Source organism: Canis lupus, chromosome 28 (genome assembly GCF_011100685.1).
Source record: "Canis lupus familiaris isolate Mischka breed German Shepherd chromosome 28, alternate assembly UU_Cfam_GSD_1.0, whole genome shotgun sequence".
Classification (NCBI taxonomy): domain Eukaryota; kingdom Metazoa; phylum Chordata; class Mammalia; order Carnivora; family Canidae; genus Canis; species Canis lupus.
In genome coordinates this window covers 29,580,207-29,600,725 of record NC_049249.1, presented here as the reverse complement: position 1 = coordinate 29,600,725, position 20,519 = coordinate 29,580,207, and the positions used below count along the sequence as shown (strand labels likewise).

Sequence of the window (20,519 nt, the reverse complement as noted above, 5' to 3'; positions counted from 1 at the left end):
AAGATTTTATTTATTCATGAAAGACAGAGAGAGAGGCAGAGACACAGGCAGAGGGAGAAGCAGGCTCCATGCAGGGAGCCCGATTTGGGACTCGATCCCAGGACTCCGAGATCATGCCCTGGGCTGAAGGCAGATGCTTAACCGCTGAGCCACCCAGGCGTCCCATGTTTTTTTTTTTTTTTTTTTTTTTTTTTTTTTAAATTTTTATTTATTTATGATAGTCACACAGAGAGAGAGAGAGGCAGAGACACAGGCAGAGGGAGAAGCAGGCTCCATGCACCGGGAGCCCGACGTGGGATTCGATCCCGGGTCTCCAGGATCCCGCCCCGGGCCAAAGGCAGGCGCCAAACCGCTGCGCCACCCGGGGATCCCTGTTTTTTTTTTTTTTTTTTTTTTTAATTAATTTATTTGAGAGAGAGAACGCCCTTGCCGGCGGGTGTGGAGGATCAGGCCATCTCCCTTCTGAGCCCCGTCTGGTGTGATCTCATCTCAGCCCTGAGATCACGACCTGAGTTGAAACAGAGAGTAAATGCTTAACCTACCGAGCTACCTAGGCACCCCTGGCCTGTATGATTTCTGATTTTTTGGAATTTAATACATTTTCCCTTTGTGTCCTAAAATATGATGTTATGTGTATTCTTTTTCTGTTGGGCACAAAGTTCTGTGTGTTTTATGTATGGACTCAGAACTGCTGTATTATTTTAATTCACCACATTCCATTAGTTTATGGGAGCCTCATCTTCTGAAGAAAGGGAGGTAATTTAAACCTGGGATTATGGGTTTCTGTGTGTGTGTTTTGTTTTTGTTTTTTGCAAATCTATCTATTCATCATTTTCATTTTCAGCCTTTTGTGCCTCCCTTCCCTTTCAGTTGGAGTCTTTAGATTTATCTATTCGCATTTAACATGGCAGTGACTATTTGGTTTTATTCTTTTTTTTTTTTTATAATTTTTATTTATTTATGATAGTCACACAGAGAGAGAGAGAAAGAGAGAGGCACAGAGACATAGGCAGAGGGAGAAGCAGGCTCCATGCACCAGGAGCCCGATATGGGATTCGATCCCGGGTCTCCAGGATCGCGCCCTGGGCCAAAGGCAGGCGCTAAACCACTGCGCCACCCAGGGATCCCTGGTTTTATTCTTAACATTTAGTTTGGAGGTTTTTATTTCTATGTTTCTGCTACCTCTTTAAGCCAAATTTAAGAACTTTCTCAGTAGTTTTTATTATTTTATTTGTGATTACCATCTATTTTTTTTTCCTAAACTTAAACCTCACAGACTATAGATTTTGAGAACTCTCTTCTCTGAACAAAAAATTTTGAGCATGCCTTTACTTTGTTTCATTGCAGTAAGCAGGGTATTTTTACTTCCAGCTCATTAAAACATGTTATCTGGGGATCCCTGGGTGGCGCAGCGGTTTGGCGCCTGCCTTTGGCCCAGGGCGCGATCCTGGAGACCCGGGATCGAATCCCACGTCGGGCTCCCGGTGCATGGAGCCTGCTTCTCCCTCTGCCTGTGTCTCTGCCTCTCTCTCTCTTTCTCTCTCTGTGACTATCATAAATAAATAAAAATTAAAAAAAAAAAAATAAAACATGTTATCTATATAGGACTCAGGTAGCAGTTGTACAACCATACTGGCAAACACTATATTTACTTTCAAATGTTTATACTGTATCATCTTTTCTTTGTAGATATGTTTTTGTTTGTTCTGTGTATCCTTTCAGTTCCTTCCCCCTCCCCCAGGCTGTCTTTGTATCTGTGTCAAAAAGAGGTTTTAATTTTTTTCTCACAGTTGAAAAATTGTGCCATGGTTTGGTCAGTTCAGAATCTTCTCTCAAGTTTTGAGATCATGCTCTCAGGGATGGGAGAGGATCTTGATAATAGTCTTGGTTTTATTACTTTTGTAAATTCTGTTTTAATCTTTGGGAGCTTTCAGAATTTATTCTTGCAGTAAAGGGAGTGTGAAGATTTTACTGAAACTGTGTTTAGTCACCTAAGTATGTAGTCTTTATTATTAACCTTTTTTTGGCGCTTGTGCCTTTTTAGTCAGAGGGTGCAATTTACTTACCTTAGAGAAGATTTTTTTTTTTTTAAGATTTTATTTATTTATTCATGAGAGACACAGGCTCAGGAGAAGCAGGCTCCACGCTGGGAGCCCCACATGGGACTCGATCCTGGGACTCTCAGGATTACGCCCTGGGCTGAAGGAGGTGCTAAACCGCTGAGCCACCCAGGGATTCCCCTCCCCCCCTTTTAAGATTTTATTTATTTATTCGTGAGAGACACACAGAGAGAGAGGCAGAGACACAGGCTGAGGGAGAAGCAGGCTCCATGAGGGAGCCAGACATGGGACTCGATCCCGGGTCTCCAGGATCAGGCCCTGGGCTGAAGGTGGTGCTAAACCACTGAGCCACCAAGGCTGCCCCCCTTCACTGCTTTTTATGGTAGTTATTGGAGGGTTTTGTTTCCAAAACACTTAAATTTTAAAGATCCTCTTACTTCAGATTGTTAGCTTTGTTAGATTATTCTCTTACTCCTTCCACCCCTGGCCTAGGTCTTGTTCCATATTTTCCAGAGTGTTCTCAATTGCTGATTGTAGCCTTGGTTATGTTTGTAGGAGCAATCGAGCTGTGTCAGAGGTGTTCGTGATTAACATTGTGTGCATTGCTCACTCCAAAGGTTGTACCCCATTTTACATTTCCACTTTAAGAGTGTTTATCTCCCCACACCCTTTCCATAATGTTTAATGACAACATAGTATTTTGAAATGGGAAGTAACTCTTTTTGGTTGTTGTTTGTTTTTTGGGGGGGGGGGGGGGAAGTAACTGTTAATTGAACCATCCCGCGTTTGACATTTCATGTGTTCCACCTCTGTTTAGGAGGCACTGTGATGTACATTTAGGACACAGGTTTTTTCACATAATCTCAAAAAGAAAATTTGAGGTCAGAGGATATCTTTAGATACTTCAATACTTCCAGGGGATGAGTGGGTGCCAGATTGTTTTTAGGTGGTATTTGGTTGATTTATAAAACCACTCAAAATACACGAGAATGCCAGTTTCAGTGTACTGTCACTCTGACTTAAGGTTAAAAAAAAAAAAAACAACTACTTTGAAACGTGTTTTTATTTAAGGAATAAGTGCAAAAACATTTGGTAATACCAGTAGTTGTAATAAGTGTTGCCAATTAGTGCCTCACATTAACTTTGGTGAATGTAGGACTCTCGTTGGGGAGATAGAGATTCAGAAGGCACATGGAGAAAAGGACCTGAAGTAGATTCCGAGTGGAGAAGAGGCCCACCAGAGAAGTAAGTAGAGTTAAGGAAAATAGTATCAATTAGTCATAGGTCCTATTAATACCATATTAGCAGTTTTTAAGTTTGGTTTATTTTGTGGAGATGGGGAAAGGACAACCATGAAGAGTTGTGTGCATGTCTGTTACTGAAATGTTTTTCATAGTTCAACAAGGCTGTAATTACTGATTTCTAAAAATTTTGACAAATATATGCTTCAGAACCTTTTTGTTCCCTAGTTGAGTGCTATTGAGATTATAATAAGAATGAACAGTTCTAGAACCTATTTTCATTTTCCTTTAAATTTGTTAAATAATTTGAACCATTCTTTGAAAGGGACTGCTCATGATAAGCAAAGTTGCTGGTCCTAAGTCCTATACGGAGTTTTGAAAGTTCATAGGTACTAGATTGAGAATTTGCCTAGATACTTCTTATATACAAGTCCAGTTAAGAGACTTGTTTAAGGAAGTTGTTTGCTTATTTAGCTATTGATGTAAGATTTTATGTTGTATTATTTTTTATTAATAGCATATATTCCTTCAGGACTAGGAATAATGATTTTAGGCTGAAGAGGTTTTTTAAAAGGGACTGAAGTAATTCCCAAAGATAGCATGTGCTTTTTAAGAAAATGGACTCTTAAAGATGTTTGGCTTGTTGATCTGTAGGGAGTGGAGACGTGGAGAGGGGCGGGATGAGGAGAGGCCTCATAGAAGAGAAGAAGATCGACCAAGGCGCTTGGGGGATGAGGAAGAAAGAGAGTCTTCTCTTAGACCAGATGACGATCGCATTCCCCGGCGTGGCATGGATGATGACAGAGGTCCTAGACGTGGTCTTGATGAAGACCGGTTCTCTCGCCGTGGGGCAGACGATGACCGGCCTTCCTGGCGCAATGCAGATGATGATAGACCTCCCAGACGAATTGGTGATGAAGATAGGGGGAGCTGGCGTCATGCGGATGATGATAGACCACCTAGACGAGGACTGGATGAGGACAGAGGAAGCTGGCGAACAGCTGATGAGGACAGAGGACCAAGACGTGGGATGGATGAGGACCGGGGGCCACGGCGAGGAGGTGCAGATGACGAGCGATCTTCCTGGCGTAATGCTGATGACGATCGGGGTCCCAGGCGGGGCATGGATGATGACCGGGGTCCCAGGCGTGGGCTGGATGATGATCGAGGACCTTGGAGGAGTACTGATGATGACAGAATTTCCAGGCGCGGTGCAGATGATGACCGGGGGCCTTGGAGAAACATGGATGATGATCGGATTCCCAGAAGGGGCGATGACTCAAGACCTGGTCCCTGGAGACCATTTGTCAAGCCAGGTAAAATTCTGGTATTCAGAAAACCAGCTTTAGATGTTTTATAAAATCTGCTTGATGTGTTTTATAACTAGAAAGTGAAATTTCATATGAGCTAATAACTTCTGTAGATTATTTCAAACGAGACATCTCAAATAATTATATTTTGATAATCTTAATAAAAAGTTCTTTGCTGGAAAAAATTAAATTTTAATGTAGGTATGACTTTGATGAGACTATTATTAGTTTCCAGATAAACTGGTCTTTTATCTTCCCTTTGATATCTGTGCAGTGATATTTATGTTAGGGGCTTGGCTTCCATATCCCACACACCAAAAGTTAAATAACTTCACCCCCTTTTCAGCTTTAGTGATGCGTGCTTTGTTTTCCTTCTGCCTGTTGACTGCTTCTTTGAGGGTTCTTGTTCCCATGCCCATTCCTTAAGTATGGGTATTCTTCAGGTTCTGTCCTAGACCAGCCTTCTCGTGTAGATAATGAAAAAATAGACTTAATGTTGTCTGTTCTTCCAACTGTGGGATTATGCTTATGGGAAGAGCTCAGTTTTTCCCCTCAGTCTTGGGCCTGCTCATGTTTTCATATTTTAGTTTTCTTGAGCAGTTGTATATAAGTTTGTGATTTCCATTACTGTCTTCTCCAGATGACCTCTTTCTTACCTTCAGAACCATGTTTCCAGCTGCATGTTGCACATAGCACATTTCTACCTAGAAGTGTCTGTCACATTCAACTTTTCGAAACAGTTCACACCCACATGCATCTCTCTGGGGACGCCACCATCTATCTGATCGTATAAGCTAGAGATCCTGAGTTCTCTTTTACCCTCTTTTGTCGTTTATGTTAAATCTTTCATTTAGTTCAGTTCTACCTCTTTAGTTCCTCAGATCCACCCATTTCTCTTTGTCCCCTGCATGCACTTGGGTCTGAGCCACCATCATTCTTTCCTTCAACTCTGGCTGCTGCTGGTCCCTGCAGGCTCTCCCACTCCCAGTTTTAGTCTTGGTGCAGTAACCAGAGTAATGCATTCTAAACACAGATCTCAGCAAGTAGCCTCCTTTTCTTTGCCCTTTGTGTTTCTGTCCCATATTTCTGTATCTTCTGGTCTCATTTCTCTGTCCGACTCTGTGACTTTCTTTTGCCTTGTGTAAAATGGAGATAACAATGTCATGGATTCTCATTAATTCACAGTAGATGTTTTATGAAGTCGCTATGAGTACTGAACCATTGGTCCTAAGGGAAGGTAGTACAACGTTTGGTTCTCTAAGGCCTCTGGTCACAACATTTCTGTCAACCAATGAACACAGCCTTCTTTTGTACATTTCTGTTTTAAAGATACCTTATTTAATACATGTTGTTGATTCATTAATATTGAACTCCTGGCCAGTAGCGCTGTAACTGCTGAATGAAGCTTTTCTAACATGAGTATTTCTCTTATACGGCTGTCCATTGCCTTCTTGTGTGTGGTCCACTAGATAGCACTTAGCATAGCGCTTGAAGGCCAACAAAGCACAAAAAGGTAAAAACCTATCAGTAAATAGACCACCAGAAGGGCACTTGTTTTAAAGTATCAGAGCCTCAGGAAGAAGACAGTATTGCCCTGTTCGACCTCTACTGTGAACATGCTCTGCAGGTGACTCAAGTATTTGATCACTCTGCATGTGTCTGTGGGTGACTATAAAAGTGCCTGAGTGCTCGTGTTAGCAATTTATTTACAAATACATTTTAGCAAGTAGGTAAATTATCGAGTATGGAATCTACTTAGCTCAAAGCTATGGATAGGACTAGATGAGTTCATTACACAGAAGGTTTTATTTTTTTTTTATTTATTTTTTTTTTACACAGAAGGTTTAGAATAGTGCTGTGGCACATGGTAATACAAATATTAACAATAATAGTTACTAAAAAAAAACAATAATAGTTACTAACTTTGTAATAGGTTTTTATTTAAATCTGTTCCTTTGATCTATTTGTGCATATATATAATGTTTCTTTATTGGGGTGTCCTGTGGCTAACTGTGAGATACTGGTCAAAGGATTTATCCTTGTTCCATGATTGCATGGGTGGTAAATGGTAGAGGGCAAGAATTTGAAAAAGTTTTTGGTTATAAAGATTTTGAAAATGTTGTAAGATAGGAATGAAATTAATTAAATTTAGATTGTCTCTCAGAGATCTAGCTCTTGCCTCAACTTTTACAAGTTTTTTGCTTAAAATGTGTTGTCTGTTTATTGTCAGAAGATTTTTATATCTGAAATCTCAGCATATGGAACACTCAACCCAGATTATATAAATTTCCTTTGTCTTACATGTTCCTCCCTTTAGGTTAGAAAAACAGTGATAGGTAGTCATAAATAGGACCTTGTGATTCTGCAAAATAAGATACATAGCTTTGATTTTTTAAAAATGAAGCTGGAGTGTCTTAAATGAGCATTGATAATGGTGATATTAATGGCAACATTTAGATCTGTTCATAGTTACCAATCTGTGTTTTTTTGAGAATTAAAAAAAAAAATGTTGCTTCTTTAAAAAAAACAAAACAGGTGGATGGAGAGAGAAAGAAAAGGCCAGAGAAGAGAGTTGGGGTCCACCTCGAGAATCAAGACCATCAGAAGAACGTGAATGGGATAGGGAAAAAGAGAGAGAGAGAGAGAACCAAGATCGTGATGAAAATGACAAGGACCCAGAGAAAGAAAGAGACCGAGAGAGAGAGCGAGAGCGGGACAGAGAACGAGATGGGGATCGAGAGGACCGCTTCAGACGACCTAGGTTTGATGCTCTGATTGGAACTCTTTGTGGAATTACAGTTAGGATTCTCATTCTCTCTGGTGTTTTCCCAAAAGTCTTGAGAAATGGTATGCCTCATTCCTCAACTGAATGTCCCCTCTTAACAAAGTTGAGAAAGTGAGGCTGATACTGTGTGGCTGTCTGCAGGTTGTAGGACTCTTTAGTTCACAGGTATCTTCACCAGTCCATTGCCTTTCCCCTGTCATTTAGTTACTCAGGTTTATAGCCCTTATATTATTAAGAGCCCCTTGACTCTTTTTTTTTTTTTTTCCCCTTGACTCTTATTAGTGGTAACAGTTCTAACTTGGTGCTTCTGGCCTCGGTGGCTTTGTGGTGATTAATCTAGACCAGCACCATTTAATACAGTTTTGTGCAAGGATGAAAACATCTGTATCTACAATGTTCAGTATGGTAGCCAGCAAGCACATTTGGCTGTTGAACATTTGGAATGTGGTTAGTGCTACCGATGGAATGTTTTGTTTCTATTTCAGTTAATTTGTATTTAAGTAGCTACATGCACACAGTGGGCTATGTTGGACAGCACAGATACAGATGTTCTCATTTGACCTCTGTACCTAAGGCATCAGATTGAGATCAAGTCATAAATTTAAAGGGTCATCCCTGTTGAATTTGTAAACTCTGAGCACCAACTTGGTTGTGCTCTCATGGAGTCTAATGACAGAAATTAACATGTCATTTTGAATGGCTCCAGGGATGAAGGAGGGTGGAGAAGAGGACCAGCGGAAGAATCTTCGAGCTGGAGAGATTCAAATCGCCGTGAAGATAGGGATCGGGATGACCGTCGTCGGGAGAGAGATGATCGCCGTGATCTAAGGGAAAGGCGAGATGACAGAGACCGAAGAGGACCTCCTCTCCGATCAGAACGTGAAGAAGGTAATGGATGGTCTGTGCGTTGCTGAACTATTGGAAAACAGTAATTTCTGGGGAAATTTTGGGCTTTATTACCTCACTCATTTGTGTATAAACATCAAAAGTAATCTAATGAATATTCAGTTTAGAATTCGCAGTTCTTGGGGTGCCTGGCTCAGTCAGTTAAGTGCCCCACTCTTGATTTGGTTCAGGTCATGATCCTTGGGGTCCTGAGATTGAGCCTTGAGTCAGAATCCATGCTCAGCAGGGAGTCCGCTTGAGATTCTCTCTCCCTTTCCCTCTGCCTGTGTCTCTGCCTTTCTCTCTCTATCTCTCATGAATGGATAAATAAAATCTTTTTTTTAAAAAAAGAGATTCTCCCTCTGCCCCCTCCCCCAGCTCACTTTCTCTCTCCCTCCCTCTCTGTAAAATAATAAATTTAAAAAAAAATCAGTTTTTATAAACTTAGTAGTCACTATGTGAAGTTTTTATTTAAATTCACAGTATAGTAGTAGGCTAATTGGATGGTAAACATATATTGCTTTAAAAGTCTGTGTAGAGGATCCCTGGGTGGCGCAGCGGTTTGGCGCCTGCCTTTGGCCCAGGGCACGATCCTGGAGACCTGGGATCGAATCCCACATCGGGCTCCCGGTGCATGGAGCCTGCTTCTCCCTCTGCCTGTGTCTCTGCGCCTCTCTCTCTCTCTCTGTGACTATCATAAATAAAAATTAAAAAAAAAAAAAAGTCTGTGTAATTAGGAAATAATTTGTCGGTGTTTAAAAGTAAAGTCTTGGTAGGTAAGCACAGTGTAAAGCATTCTTTCTCTGAAATTGTGACAGTTGAAACTTTAGTAAAAAAAAATTTTTTTAATGTTGAAAATGGCCAATGCACTTAACTAAGTACTTATCTCGAACTTTTTTTTATCTCAAACTTTAAATGTTTCATTTGTACAATGGGATTATAAGGGTTTTTCATATATGATACCTGTAAAGTAAAGGTATAATGCAGTCCTTATGGCCATTTTTGCTTTTATGATTTACTCAACAAAAGCAAATTTTTTAATTAAAAAATTTTTTTTTGACATTTTATGTATTCATGAGAGACACAGAGAGAGAGAGTGACAGAGACTTAGGCAGATGGAGAAGCAGGCTCCATGCTGGGAGCCCGATGTGGGACTTTATCCCAGAACCCCGGGATCACAACCTGAACTAAAGGCAGATGCTCAACTGCTGAGCTACCCAGGTGTCCCTTTAAAATTTTTCATTCAGATTTTTGTCACTTTGTCTTAAATTATTTTAACCATTAGGATACTTCCCAGGCCAATGGTTTCAAATTTGAGTTCTCAAGTGTATTGCTATGAAGAATTTGCCAAAAATTGTATCAAAATGATTAAAATATATTTAGATTGTTTTTTTAAATGGGGATTCTCTGTGGTTACCTTTATATATAGGATTTCTGAGTAATTGGAAGCATTCCTTTTGTTGAAGTTCTGTTTAGTCTGAACCAGTACAATACAGTATAAATTTACTTTCTTTTTCTTTTAATTAAAATTTTTAGTAAGTTCTTGGAGACGTGCTGATGACAGGAAAGATGAGCGGGCCGAAGAGCGGGAAGCCCCTCGTCGTGTTCCTCCCCCTGCTCTTTCAAGAGACCGAGAAAGAGACCGAGACAGGGAAAGAGAAGGTGAAAAAGAGAAAACCTCATGGAGAGCTGAGAAAGATAGGGAATCTCTTCGTCGTACTAAAAATGAGACTGATGAAGATGGATGGACCACGGTACGACGTTAAATCTCAAGATAATGGATTCAGACTTATGTCTCATATGTTTGATCACATTCAAGGATTATTATACTTGTGCTTCAACCAGTCTAAATTGGATTCTTTAATGTTGTCTCACCATAACACAAAAAGCATGAACTTGTATTAATCCTCTATAATAGATTGATCGTGCACCGTGTCCACAGGAGGTTGGACTGCCAGGCCATTTTCTGGAATTTAAGGTGTTGCATTATTTCATCAATCATTTGTTTACAAAAAAGAAAAACTAAAAAATAAATTTAAAATGTGAACCCGTCAGGTATGGAGTAACACCTGTATCTTGGTATAGAACTGATCTTTTTCTTTTGTTTTTGAAATACTATATTAATTTGGAATGAGGTATGATTCTGTTAAAGAAAATGTATTTGAAGACTCTTCAAAGCAGGGGCTGAAACGACTTCCACACCATTAGCGGTTGAGACATACCTCTAGATATTTTGAGGTATTTACTATATTAACTACATTTAGAAAGTTTTTAGGTTCGCTATAAGTGCAGTAAACATTACAGACATTGGATACAGTGGGATTTTCTGTAGATTTTACTTGAGAGGTGAGTATAAAGCAATTTGCAGTCACTGAAATGACAAGAATACTGCTCAAGTGTGAATCCAAAACAATTAAAGCTTTTAAATTTTAAAGCATTTGGTAAAACTGTTGCTGAGTCTTTTCTGTTGCCAATAGCAAACTGCTTTTCCATTAATGGAGAATTCATGCCTTTCAAGCATTTTAAATATGACAATATTTATAAATGTGTGGTTTGGAGGAATTGTTTAAATTCTTTTTCCTAATTTCCTTTCTCTTCAGGATAGATTCTTTCAACAAGTAATTTGTAGTAATGACTGTGTTGACTTCAATTTTGGAATGTCGTAGCTATGTCAGAGATTAACTAATTTGGTCTTATTGAAGCCAACACAGAACTTGCTGCTGTGTTTTTTCTTCAGTGATAAATAAAATACTTACAGAATTTGTTTTGGTGTTGATTTGTAGTTACAGCCAAAGTGTTTTTATTACTTACTAATGATGAGTTTTTGTATATTGTGTTGAATTTGAGTTTTTTTGGTTGACATTAAATGTCTCCGTATTTAGGAGCAAAAAATAACTCAAGTAGAAAACAAATGTGGCTAGGATGTTTCCTTCCTTAATTGAGGAACCCCTTAGTTTCCTTGTAACGCTGTCCTCTCTGTGAGCTTGTATATGTGGGTGGGTGGGTGGTTTACTCTTTCAGTATTCCTCTGAAATTAGAGAATATTAGTAGCAAATTGATAGTGGCTACAGACATGTGAATTACTTCCAAGATTGAGCGGAGGTGAGAACTCCTGTTGGCACAGCTATTTAATAAGGCCAGAAGAGGGAGTACTGAAGCTTTTTTTAAAAATAATCAGATGCAGCCTTTTCTGTTTGATGTTAACAGTGATGGAAACCACTTTTTTCAACATTTAATTTTCTTAATATCTAGTATTTCAAACAAGTGGAAATCTTAAAAGGTCTTTGGGGAGAGGGCCTTTTCTTTTTATTTTTTTTTTTTTTTTTTTTTTTTTTTTTTTTTTTTTTTTTTTTTTTTTTGGCCTTTTCTTTTTAACAAATTAAAGAGCTTGGGGCAGTAACCTGCTGCGTCTCCAGTCATTAGAGCAGGACTATACCTGTGACAGCACTGATTGTCCCCAGGGGACCATTCATTTACACTGATTTGTTTACATGAGTTAATGGATGCATGTCTGATGCTTAGATTCCTAGGCTAGTCTGCAAACCTACCCTTTCCCAGATATGCTGCCCGAAAGTTCTTTGTCCTGGGAGTTGGAATCCCAAGCACAGAAAGGGGGCAGAAGAGTCTCCTGATGCTTTGTGGTCCTGCTCTTAAGTTTCTACTCAAGGCCTCATAGCCACCTCCTTCCTCAGGTATTCACAGGTATCAATGGAAAACTGAACATCTAACCCTACTCATTGTGTTTAGATTATCTTTATGTTCCCAGTGGCTTCTGCATTTTTAAACAAGAACACCATTGCTGTTAATATACATGGATCTGCAGATGGAGACAGTGGCCCAGAAAAGATTTTTTACATCCCCTTAGTTGTTTGTAGTGGCTTCCAGGAAGAGGTTGGCATCTATGTGTTTGGATGCTTTTATGTGTCTTACCTGTGTTTCATTTCTTACCAAAGATTTTTTTTTTAAGTGTTCTCTGGTTCATTTTTTTTTTTTAAGATTATTTATTTTTGAGAAACAGGGGAGAGAGGGAGAGAGAGAGGCAGAGACACAGGCAGAGGGAGAAGCAGACTCCATGCAGGAAGCCCGACGTGGGACTTGATCCCAGGTCTCCAGGATCACACCCTGGGCTGAAGGCAGCACTAAACCGCCGAGCCACCTGGGCTGCCCACCAAAGATATTTTGACCGTAGATTTATTTCTAACTTTACAAGTCTGACATATTGGATACTGGAAAGTGAAGGAATTCGTCAGGTGGCTAAGCACAGACTAGAAGGTTAGGACTAACACTGAAACTTTGTTGCCCTTTCCTTTGAGGCACACATATTTGTAGTATAGTTTTAAAATAATTTTGGGTATTTACAATGTAGGCCAAAATTTTTTGTAATCAGAGTTACTCTGCAGCTTCCAAAAAGGACTGCATAGGAAAATTAAAATCCGAAGAAATAAAAAGCTACTCACTGCAAATGTGTCTACAGAAAAGGACAGGGTAAGGCAGTCTGCCTGTACAGCTGGTAAAACTTTTTGACGATTCTATACATTGTATTTAGCCAAATATATGGCATCGTCTTGTAAAAATGACAACTTTGTCACACTAATTGTATTTTTTAAACTTTAGAAGTTGGGTTTCTTTTACCCTGAATTTTTTATTAAACTCTACTTCTACTTGGCAATGTGGGGCTCAGATTCACAAACTCCCAAGATCAAGTCATGTGCCCTGTCACATGAGGCACATGTGCACTGAGCCAGCCAGGTGCCCCATACCCTAAATTTAATTTTGCAAGTATTTAAAGTTTTAGATTGAGAGTTCTGGGTTTGCTCTTAAGTGGATTAGAGTGTGGTTAGTATACTTTTCCTGAGATCTCTAGAAGATTAACCATAGTAGTATTCTCTGTGTATGTTTTAACTCCCAATGTTTTGTTAGCTGGAAAAAGACAAATTTGAGAGGGGCTGATAGGACTGTTTTAAATGAATTAACATGATGGCTGCCAGACTAGTTGTAGAAGGCCTTTCAGATATCTTTCTTGATACTCTCAAGACTTAAGTGAACTCTATGTTCAACATGTTCTGTTTTGGTAAAACAGGGATGGTTTCAGTATCAAATTCATAGTAGGCACATCTCACTTGGGATTCTTGTATTGAGTATGTCAAAGCCACATGCCTGAGACCTTAGAAACCGTGTTAACACTATTGTTCAAAGGACTGTTTGGTCCTTTGAAAATACAAAGTACTTAGCCTGCCTACTCCGTCCAGAGAATACCTGGTTTCTGGGGTGATCTTTGAAAAGGTGTAGAAGGGGCAGTAGGAGAGGTAACAGGAATTCCTATTGACCTGACAACTCTCCAAGGCCAAAATTAAACTGGTACATTTTCTAGCACAACACGAGAATTACATGGTTTTATTAAGCTACTTAAGTTTGAGACCAGTCACATCTTAAGTTCTGTGGTCTGAGGCTAGACTAGCAGGAATGGATTTTCTCTTAGCCAGTGTACTTTTTGCATGAACCTCTCCCCCGTTGTTCTGACACCCCTTCCTTTGACCAAAAAGGCTCAAAGCCTTCCAGTCTTCACCTCGGCATCTTTTATACGCTCAAGGGAGTATTCAAGCCAGTCTGCCATGGAGGAAGCTGTTTGATGTAAAAGCAGTCTAACGTCTAATAAAGGAGCTGAATTCTCCTTGAATCTATATACTTGTGACTGTTTTCAGATAGATAGCCATGTATTTTGTATATTTCATGTACATTCATCCTAATTCACTTCCCTTTTTGCCTCCTGTATCTGTCCTGAGGGTAGTTACAAGCCACGGTGTGGCATCTGGCTTGGCTGTATGTAAACAGGGGTGGGCAGTAAAGTAGGGTTTTGCCTAAGGTCTTATCTCCAATTGTGGATAAATGGCGGGATTCCAGAAACAGACTAGGGTCTTCAGGGAAAAAGGGAGCACGAGGGAGGCCGTGTTGCTTGTTTTCACCCCCCACTCCACAATCCATTCCTTCCGTGCTTGTTCTGGTTTGAGGACTGCCTGAGTGTAAAGCCAGACACAGCCCGTAGTGAAGCCTTCTTGAACACAGGTTATTACATTAACCTTCCGGAGCTCAAAGGACCGCATCTTTCATTTGAGTTTGAGAGGCAACAGCTGGAAAGAGCTTTACACTGCTTGGGAACTCTGAAATTGAGCAGCGTGAACTAATATGCTCCCTTTTGATGTTAATGTTGCAAATGCTTTTAAAGAGCCGGGGAAATGGGGAGGTGGGTGTGCATGTACAAAAGGCCAGGTAGCAAAGTTCTAGGCAAGATAAATGAATTCATATATACGGTTACTGTATAAATACACAAATCAAGTTTTTAAACAGCACCAATTTCCAAGTGTATACACAATAGGATTATAACTTGGCACAATTTTTCAAGGTGGAAATGCTAGTTGCTAGTTCAGTCATAAAAAGATCTGGTACATGAAAGGATAAGGAGCCGTATTCTACTTGCTACAGATTGTGCATTTTTACACCTCCAGCCAAGACTGAAACAAGCCACAAGGAGGGAATTACCCACACAAAATTAATACTGGAAAGTTTACTAAACCTTCACTTCTCAAAAGCGGTGATGCTGCCCCGGGGGGTGGGGGTGGGGGGCTTGCTTGCTTCACCTGGAATCCGAGTAACCGATTAAGGACAACTAAGAAATACGGTTTCCAAACAATAAAATAGTCATTTTGCCGACAGTTCCATAAAATCGCCAGGTTCCAGTTCAGTTATGAGGCTTTTAAAAAAATATTCTAGACCTAGTAAAGTGCCTCGTTAAAACTAACCATCCAGGGAGCAGATCGAGACCATGCATCCTGATGCGCATCTCAAACAGATCGGACGTCTACAGTAAATAAGCGGCGCCATCAAGCTGCCCTCTCAGGTAGCGGGATCCACACCCCGCCTCCTCCGTCCGGATGTGCACAAACTAGAAAGTAGAGAGCGACAAACGGGGATCGCAGCGTCCGGGCTCCCCGGCTCCCAAGTGTCGCGCGCGGCCGCCGGCTTTGGAAGGCGCCCGCACGCCCCCGGGCGGCCCGGCGGCGAGCTGCGCGGCTGTCCCCGGCGAGGGCGAGGGCGAGGGCGAGGGCGGCCCGGAGCCCGCGCGCTCAGCGCAGCTTCTTCCCGGGCGGGCAGTCCCTGGCGGGGCGCGGCGGCGGCGGCGGCGGCGGCGGCGGCTTGGAGAGCGGGCAGTACTTGATGGTGTGCGCGTTGTCGCCGCTGGCGCCGCACAGGGGGCACGTGTAGCGGCGCAGCACCGGGCACAGCACCCGCCCGTCGGGGCCCTTGAGGATGTGCGTGGTGTAGAGCGCCACCGCCTCCTTGTTGTTCCGGCAGAACACGCACACCTGCAGCTCGGGCTTGAGCAGTCGGGCGGCGGCCGCCCCGGAGGCGACGTGCAGCCGCGGCTCGGCCGCCCAGGCCGGGGCCCGCTCCTCGCGCGGCGCCACCTCGGCGGATGCGGCGGCGGCGGCGGCGGCGGCGGCGGGCGCGCAGCCCAGGAGCACGGCGGCCGCGCGACCCGCGAACGGGCTCAGCTCGGCGAAGCGCTCCTCCAGCAGCCCGGCCTCGGCGGGGCCCGCGCACAGCTCCAGCGCGCGCAGCTCCAGCGCGCCGCCCAGGTAGCGGCCCCGGGACCCCGGCTCGTCGCCGTCGCTGTCGTCGTCGTCGTCGGGCGGCCCCAGCGCCGGCCCCAGCGCCCCGGGCCCGGCCCCCGCCCCCGCGTGCGGGGAGCAGCAGGACGAGGAGGACGACGAGGGCGGGGAGGCGGAGGCGCCGCCGCCGCCGCCGCCGCCGCCGCCGCCCTCGCCGCCGAAGCGTGGCTCGCCGTCCACCGCCTTGGTGATGAGCGTGGCGAGCCCCAGGTAGTCGTTCCACGAGCTGAAGGGCTGCGGGTGCGCCGGGCCCTGGGCGCTCACGTAGCGGGCGCTGGGCACGAGCGCCATGGGCGGGGGGGCGCGGCCGCGGCTGGGCGAGCGGGGCGCCCAGGGGAAAGCCTCCATGGGCGGGCTGCGGGCCGCGGGCCGCGCGCGCCGCCTCCCCGCGGCCGGCGCGGGCCGCACGGAAGGGAAGCGCCGAGCCTGCCCGCCGGCCTGCCGCGGGGTGGGGCCGCCTCGCCGCCTTTTATCGGGCCCCGCTCCTCCCCCGGCCTCGCCGCCGCGGCCCTGCCCCCGCGCTACCCCGCCCCGGCCTCCCCGCCCGCGCCTCGGACGGAGGCGGAGCGGAGGCGGGCGCGCCAGCGGCGGGCGGGCGGGCGGGCGGGCGGGCGGTGCGCGCGCCCCGGTCCGGCCCGCGCGGCTCCCGCGCCCCTTGCGCTGCGCCAGCCTCGCCAGCTGCGGCGACTCTCACTCCGCGAGGGGGCGGGCTTAGCGCCGCCTCGGGCCCGGGCGCTCATTGGCTGCGGACCAGAGCCCCCTGCGCCGCGGGCGCCGCTCGGGACGCCGATTGGTCCATCTGCGGGAGGGGGCGTGTCCTGCCTGCGGGGCTGCGAGGGGAAGGGAAGGGAAGGGAAAGGAGAGCGGGGAACAGGAGGGGAGGGGAGGGGAGGGGAGGGGAGGGCCGGCCGCCGCGGCCCATCTTCGCCCGAGCGCCGTGCTTTGGTTTGGAGCCGGTGGCCAGGCCTGGGTCTCCCTCCGCCCGGGGGTGAGAGTCGCGGAGCACACGGGCAGGCACGGGGATGGGGGGATGCCCCAAGGTGCGCGCACCCACCTCCCGCCTTGAATGCCCCAGGTCAGCCTTCGGAGGAGCCCCCCCCCCCCCGCCGCGCCCCAGCATCAGCAGGAGAAGCTCCGGAGAGGCAGGATTTGGCGCGCGCTGGGGATGCGGTGGTGGAGACGGAGCTGCCCGACGCTCGAGGCACTCACTTCCCCTTGCGCAGCGCCCTGGAGAGCTGTCAGCCCGGGAAGGCTTCGCGCCGGCCTCGGAGGTTCAGAGAGGTTATGGTTCTTGCCTTAGGAAGCGGTGGAGGCATCAGGACTTCCCCAAGGCGCGCAGCCGACTCCCAACAGGTGTGCCGAGAGCCGGGGTGGCCGTGAGCCCCTGACTTAGGCAGGGAGGGGGTCGGGCCAGAAAATCTCCCACCCTCGGGCCGTGATTGGTGTGTGTGCGCGGAGCTCCACACCCCCGGGGTCGGGGAGGCTGTACGTGCAGCTTGAAAAAGAAAAGCATGCTCAGCGTCACAGTTAGATACTTTAAAATGAGTCCAATATTTTTGTGAAAACAATGGAAGATAAACTGGAAGTTTTTTGTTTTGTTTTGTTTTTTAGGAGGATGTGAGGTGGTCATGCCCTTCTCGCAAGAGACAACGCTTTTTACAAGATGGAGCGTAGGAAAGGTTTTGGGGACTGGGAAGAGTTGTTTTTTCCTTTTTTAAAGATTTTATTTATTTATTCATGAGAGAGACACAGAGAGAGGCAGAGACACAGGCAGAGGGAGAAGCAGGCTCCATGCAGGGACGCGGGACTCGATCCCAGGACTCCAGGATCACACCCTGGGCCAAAGGCAGGCGCCAAACCGCTGAGCCCCCCGGGGATCCCTTGGGAAGACTTCTTAAGGGTTCCGGGGGACTGGCGGGCGGATCAGGACTTTCCTTCCTCGCTCTGGCTGTGGGCTCCGGCTATTGAAACAGGGCTGCGGGGTGGGGGCAGCTGGTGCTGACAGCCCTCGTTTGGCAGGAGGCTATGCCCTTGGGTCTGGCCCCATCCAGCAGGTTTAGAATGGCCCAGAGGGGCTGCCCAGAACCTCATGCTGGCACCGGTTGCCATTAGAATGAATGAGAGAATCAATGTCAGCCGTGGAAGGGACCTGTGGGATCATTCAGTCCAACCTTACTTTATAGATGAAGAGAATGAGACCCAGAGAAGAGAAGGTTTTCTTCAAGGTCACACAGTGCATACGTCACAGCCAGAACTAGAACTTAGGCCCTTTGACGAATGGCTGGGTGACCTTCCTGTTACACATGGACCCCGAAGGTATTTCAGACTCCAAGTCTGTGTGTGTGTGTGTGTGTGTGTGTGTGTGTGTGCATCAGCAGAAATCAAATGTGGAAGAAGAGAAATGAGATGGGGCCATTTGCCTTTTGCTTGGACCCCTGCCCTCAGGGAGCAATCCAGAAGCCAGGTGGCAGGCACAGGGAAGGACTCGGGCAGTCACATGATGCCTGTTCTGGCCACCTGTCTGCGTTTAGGCTTGAAGATATGTTTCTCAGCCTCTTCCTCACCTCCTACTCGCTAACGGTTGATTTAAGTCATGAAACCAGGCAGTAATACTCTGCACTTGCCAACCCAGTTCCTTTCTCAAGTTTGTGTTGGCACTCAAGCTAAAAAGTCATTCCTTTTTTTTCCCCTCCCCCTCTCCCACCAAAAATAAATAAAAAGAGCCCGCAGAAGCGTGGCAGGTTTGCTGACACGGAGCTCTGAGCTCTTACCACGAGAACACCGGCCCCTAGAGTGGTATGAAGATTATTATTCTATAAATGGAAAATTCTACTGGTTCGCACAGCCCTGCAGCTTGCATACTTTCAAGGTACACAGGCTTTTCAGCTCTGAGGAGTGGGAGCCACTGTTCTCAGAAAAACTTGTGTAAGGAAGGTTGAAAACTGCCAGCTGCTGTGCCGGCTTCCCCTTGGTCGGGCCAAAGAGAGCATGGCTAGTCAGTGAGACCTTTCCTCTCCCACATGATTTTTAGCCCTTGGTGGGGGTTTCTTATTTGTTTGGTTTGGTTTACAAGGTGGAATTAAAACTTTTAAGTGAAGAAGGGTAAGAGCAAATGCCTTGCTATGGAGCTGCAGGCTGGGTGGGTAGGTCATGATGACAGCAAAGAGATGCCCCGGAAAGAGGTGGAAGGGAGCTCCTGTGTCCTAGGGGGCTCGCCCTTTCCCCAGGCTGCTCCCCTTATCTGCCATCTGCCTTGCCCACCGTAAGCTGTTTGGAAAACAAGGTCTTTCCTGGAAAGAATGTCTGGAAGTGGAGGCAGAGTGCATGAAGGATTTTTTTTTTTTAAGATTTTATTTGTGAGAGACACAGAGGCGGAGACATAGGCAGAGGGAGAAGCAGACTCCCTGCGAGGAGCCCGAGGCAGGACTTGATCCCAGAACCCCGGGATCACAACCTGAGCCGAAGGCAGGCGCTCAACCACTGAGTCACCAGGATGCCCCAGGATTTTTTTTTTTTTTCCTCGCCAGCACGTGTGGTCTCAGTGTCCTGGGACTTTCGCTGTTACCGCAGAAAGGCCAGAGCCGGTGCCAGGGCCCCCTGTGCCTTTAGTAAACCATTACTGCTCCCACTAAGCACAGATCTCAGCTGGGCAGGAGCTCCTCAGCTCTTCTTGGGGTGGCGGAACAGACTCCAGAGATGGTCTTAGCACCATGATGAAGTCTGCCCGTTTTTCGTTCCCCTTCAGAAGTCTGGAACAAAACGGACAGAAAATGCCTGAGTGTGAAAATTTCTTCAAGAGATACCCTCTGATTGGTGGAGCCAGGAAGGCAGGTTGGGACAGGCCTCATCCCGGAGGATAGAGGGTGTTGCTCAGTTTCTTCTGGAACGGGGCCTGCAAAACACAGGCAGACGGCCCTGGCAGGACAGGGGTGGGCGGTGGGGTGGGCTCTTGGATTTTACATTCCCACCTCTCTGCAGGGCTCCCAGCCCCCAGCCTGAGAGTCTTGAGGATCTTCAGAAATATGAGGTCAGCTCTGGGGAATGGGACGGCTTGGCAGGGGTCCAGGCCTCTACAGAGATGCTGTTGGTCAGGCTCTGGGTTCCTGCCCACTTGCCTGCCAAGCTCTTTCTGGGGCAGGAGGTGCTTTGGCTCCCCCAGCTTTGGGGCTTGTATGTGGGTTGGGCACATTTGGGTGCCCTGGGGGCTCTCTTCTCTAACAGGGTTGACTTTGGCCATATCATGCCTGTGGCCAAGCTCAGGGAGTCCTGGCGGTGGGGCTTCTGTCCTTCAGAGGCTTCGAGTGAGCTATAGTTAGTCGAGAGGCACTGTGCTGAAGTGGAAGAAGCTTCTTGAGCTGCTGGCCCTGTTTTCATCCTTGCCCTTCTGCAAAGTCACATGTGGCCTTGGAGGAGGGACTTAACCACTCTGGGTTCCCACTCCTTCCTCTGATCCTCGAGGGGCTCATCATATAAAGTGGCAGGCACTTTACCCTTCTGCCTGTTACTCCAATTCCAGATGAGTCTCTCCCTTGGCCTCCGGGGTTGAGCTGTGACAGGTGTAATCCAGCCAG

General features: G+C 46.0%; 3 protein-coding genes across 4 annotated transcripts in view; 2 read left to right on the top strand and 1 right to left on the bottom strand.

Annotated features, from left to right (window-relative positions):
* The window catches only part of EIF3A (eukaryotic translation initiation factor 3 subunit A), a 36,347-nt gene extending 25,302 nt beyond the window's left edge, over window positions 1–11,045 (top strand). The window contains exons 18-23 of one of the 2 annotated variants that reach the window (XM_038578936.1): window positions 3,217–3,305; window positions 3,956–4,280; window positions 4,311–4,617; window positions 7,147–7,372; window positions 8,103–8,284; window positions 9,818–11,045. In XM_038578936.1, coding sequence (XP_038434864.1) covers window positions 3,217–3,305; window positions 3,956–4,280; window positions 4,311–4,617; window positions 7,147–7,372; window positions 8,103–8,284; window positions 9,818–10,047 — 1,359 coding nt within the window. In that variant the 3' untranslated portion in view covers window positions 10,048–11,045. Of the gene's footprint in view, window positions 1–3,216; window positions 3,306–3,955; window positions 4,618–7,146; window positions 7,373–8,102; window positions 8,285–9,817 lie in introns of both variants that reach the window. The other variant, XM_038578935.1, reaches the window with a different exon arrangement.
* Window positions 11,046–15,402: 4,357 nt separating this feature from the next.
* Window positions 15,403–16,296, bottom strand: NANOS1 (nanos C2HC-type zinc finger 1). The gene has a single exon (XM_038577965.1). It carries the CDS (start codon window positions 16,294–16,296, stop codon window positions 15,403–15,405), a length of 894 nt encoding a protein of 297 aa, XP_038433893.1.
* On the top strand, window positions 16,295–17,742 carry LOC119877677 (basic proline-rich protein-like). The gene is made up of 3 exons (XM_038577980.1): window positions 16,295–16,645; window positions 16,846–17,301; window positions 17,560–17,742. Exons 1-3 carry the CDS (start codon window positions 16,295–16,297, stop codon window positions 17,620–17,622), a joined length of 870 nt encoding a protein of 289 aa, XP_038433908.1. The 3' UTR covers window positions 17,623–17,742.
* Window positions 17,743–20,519: the final 2,777 nt, after the last annotated feature.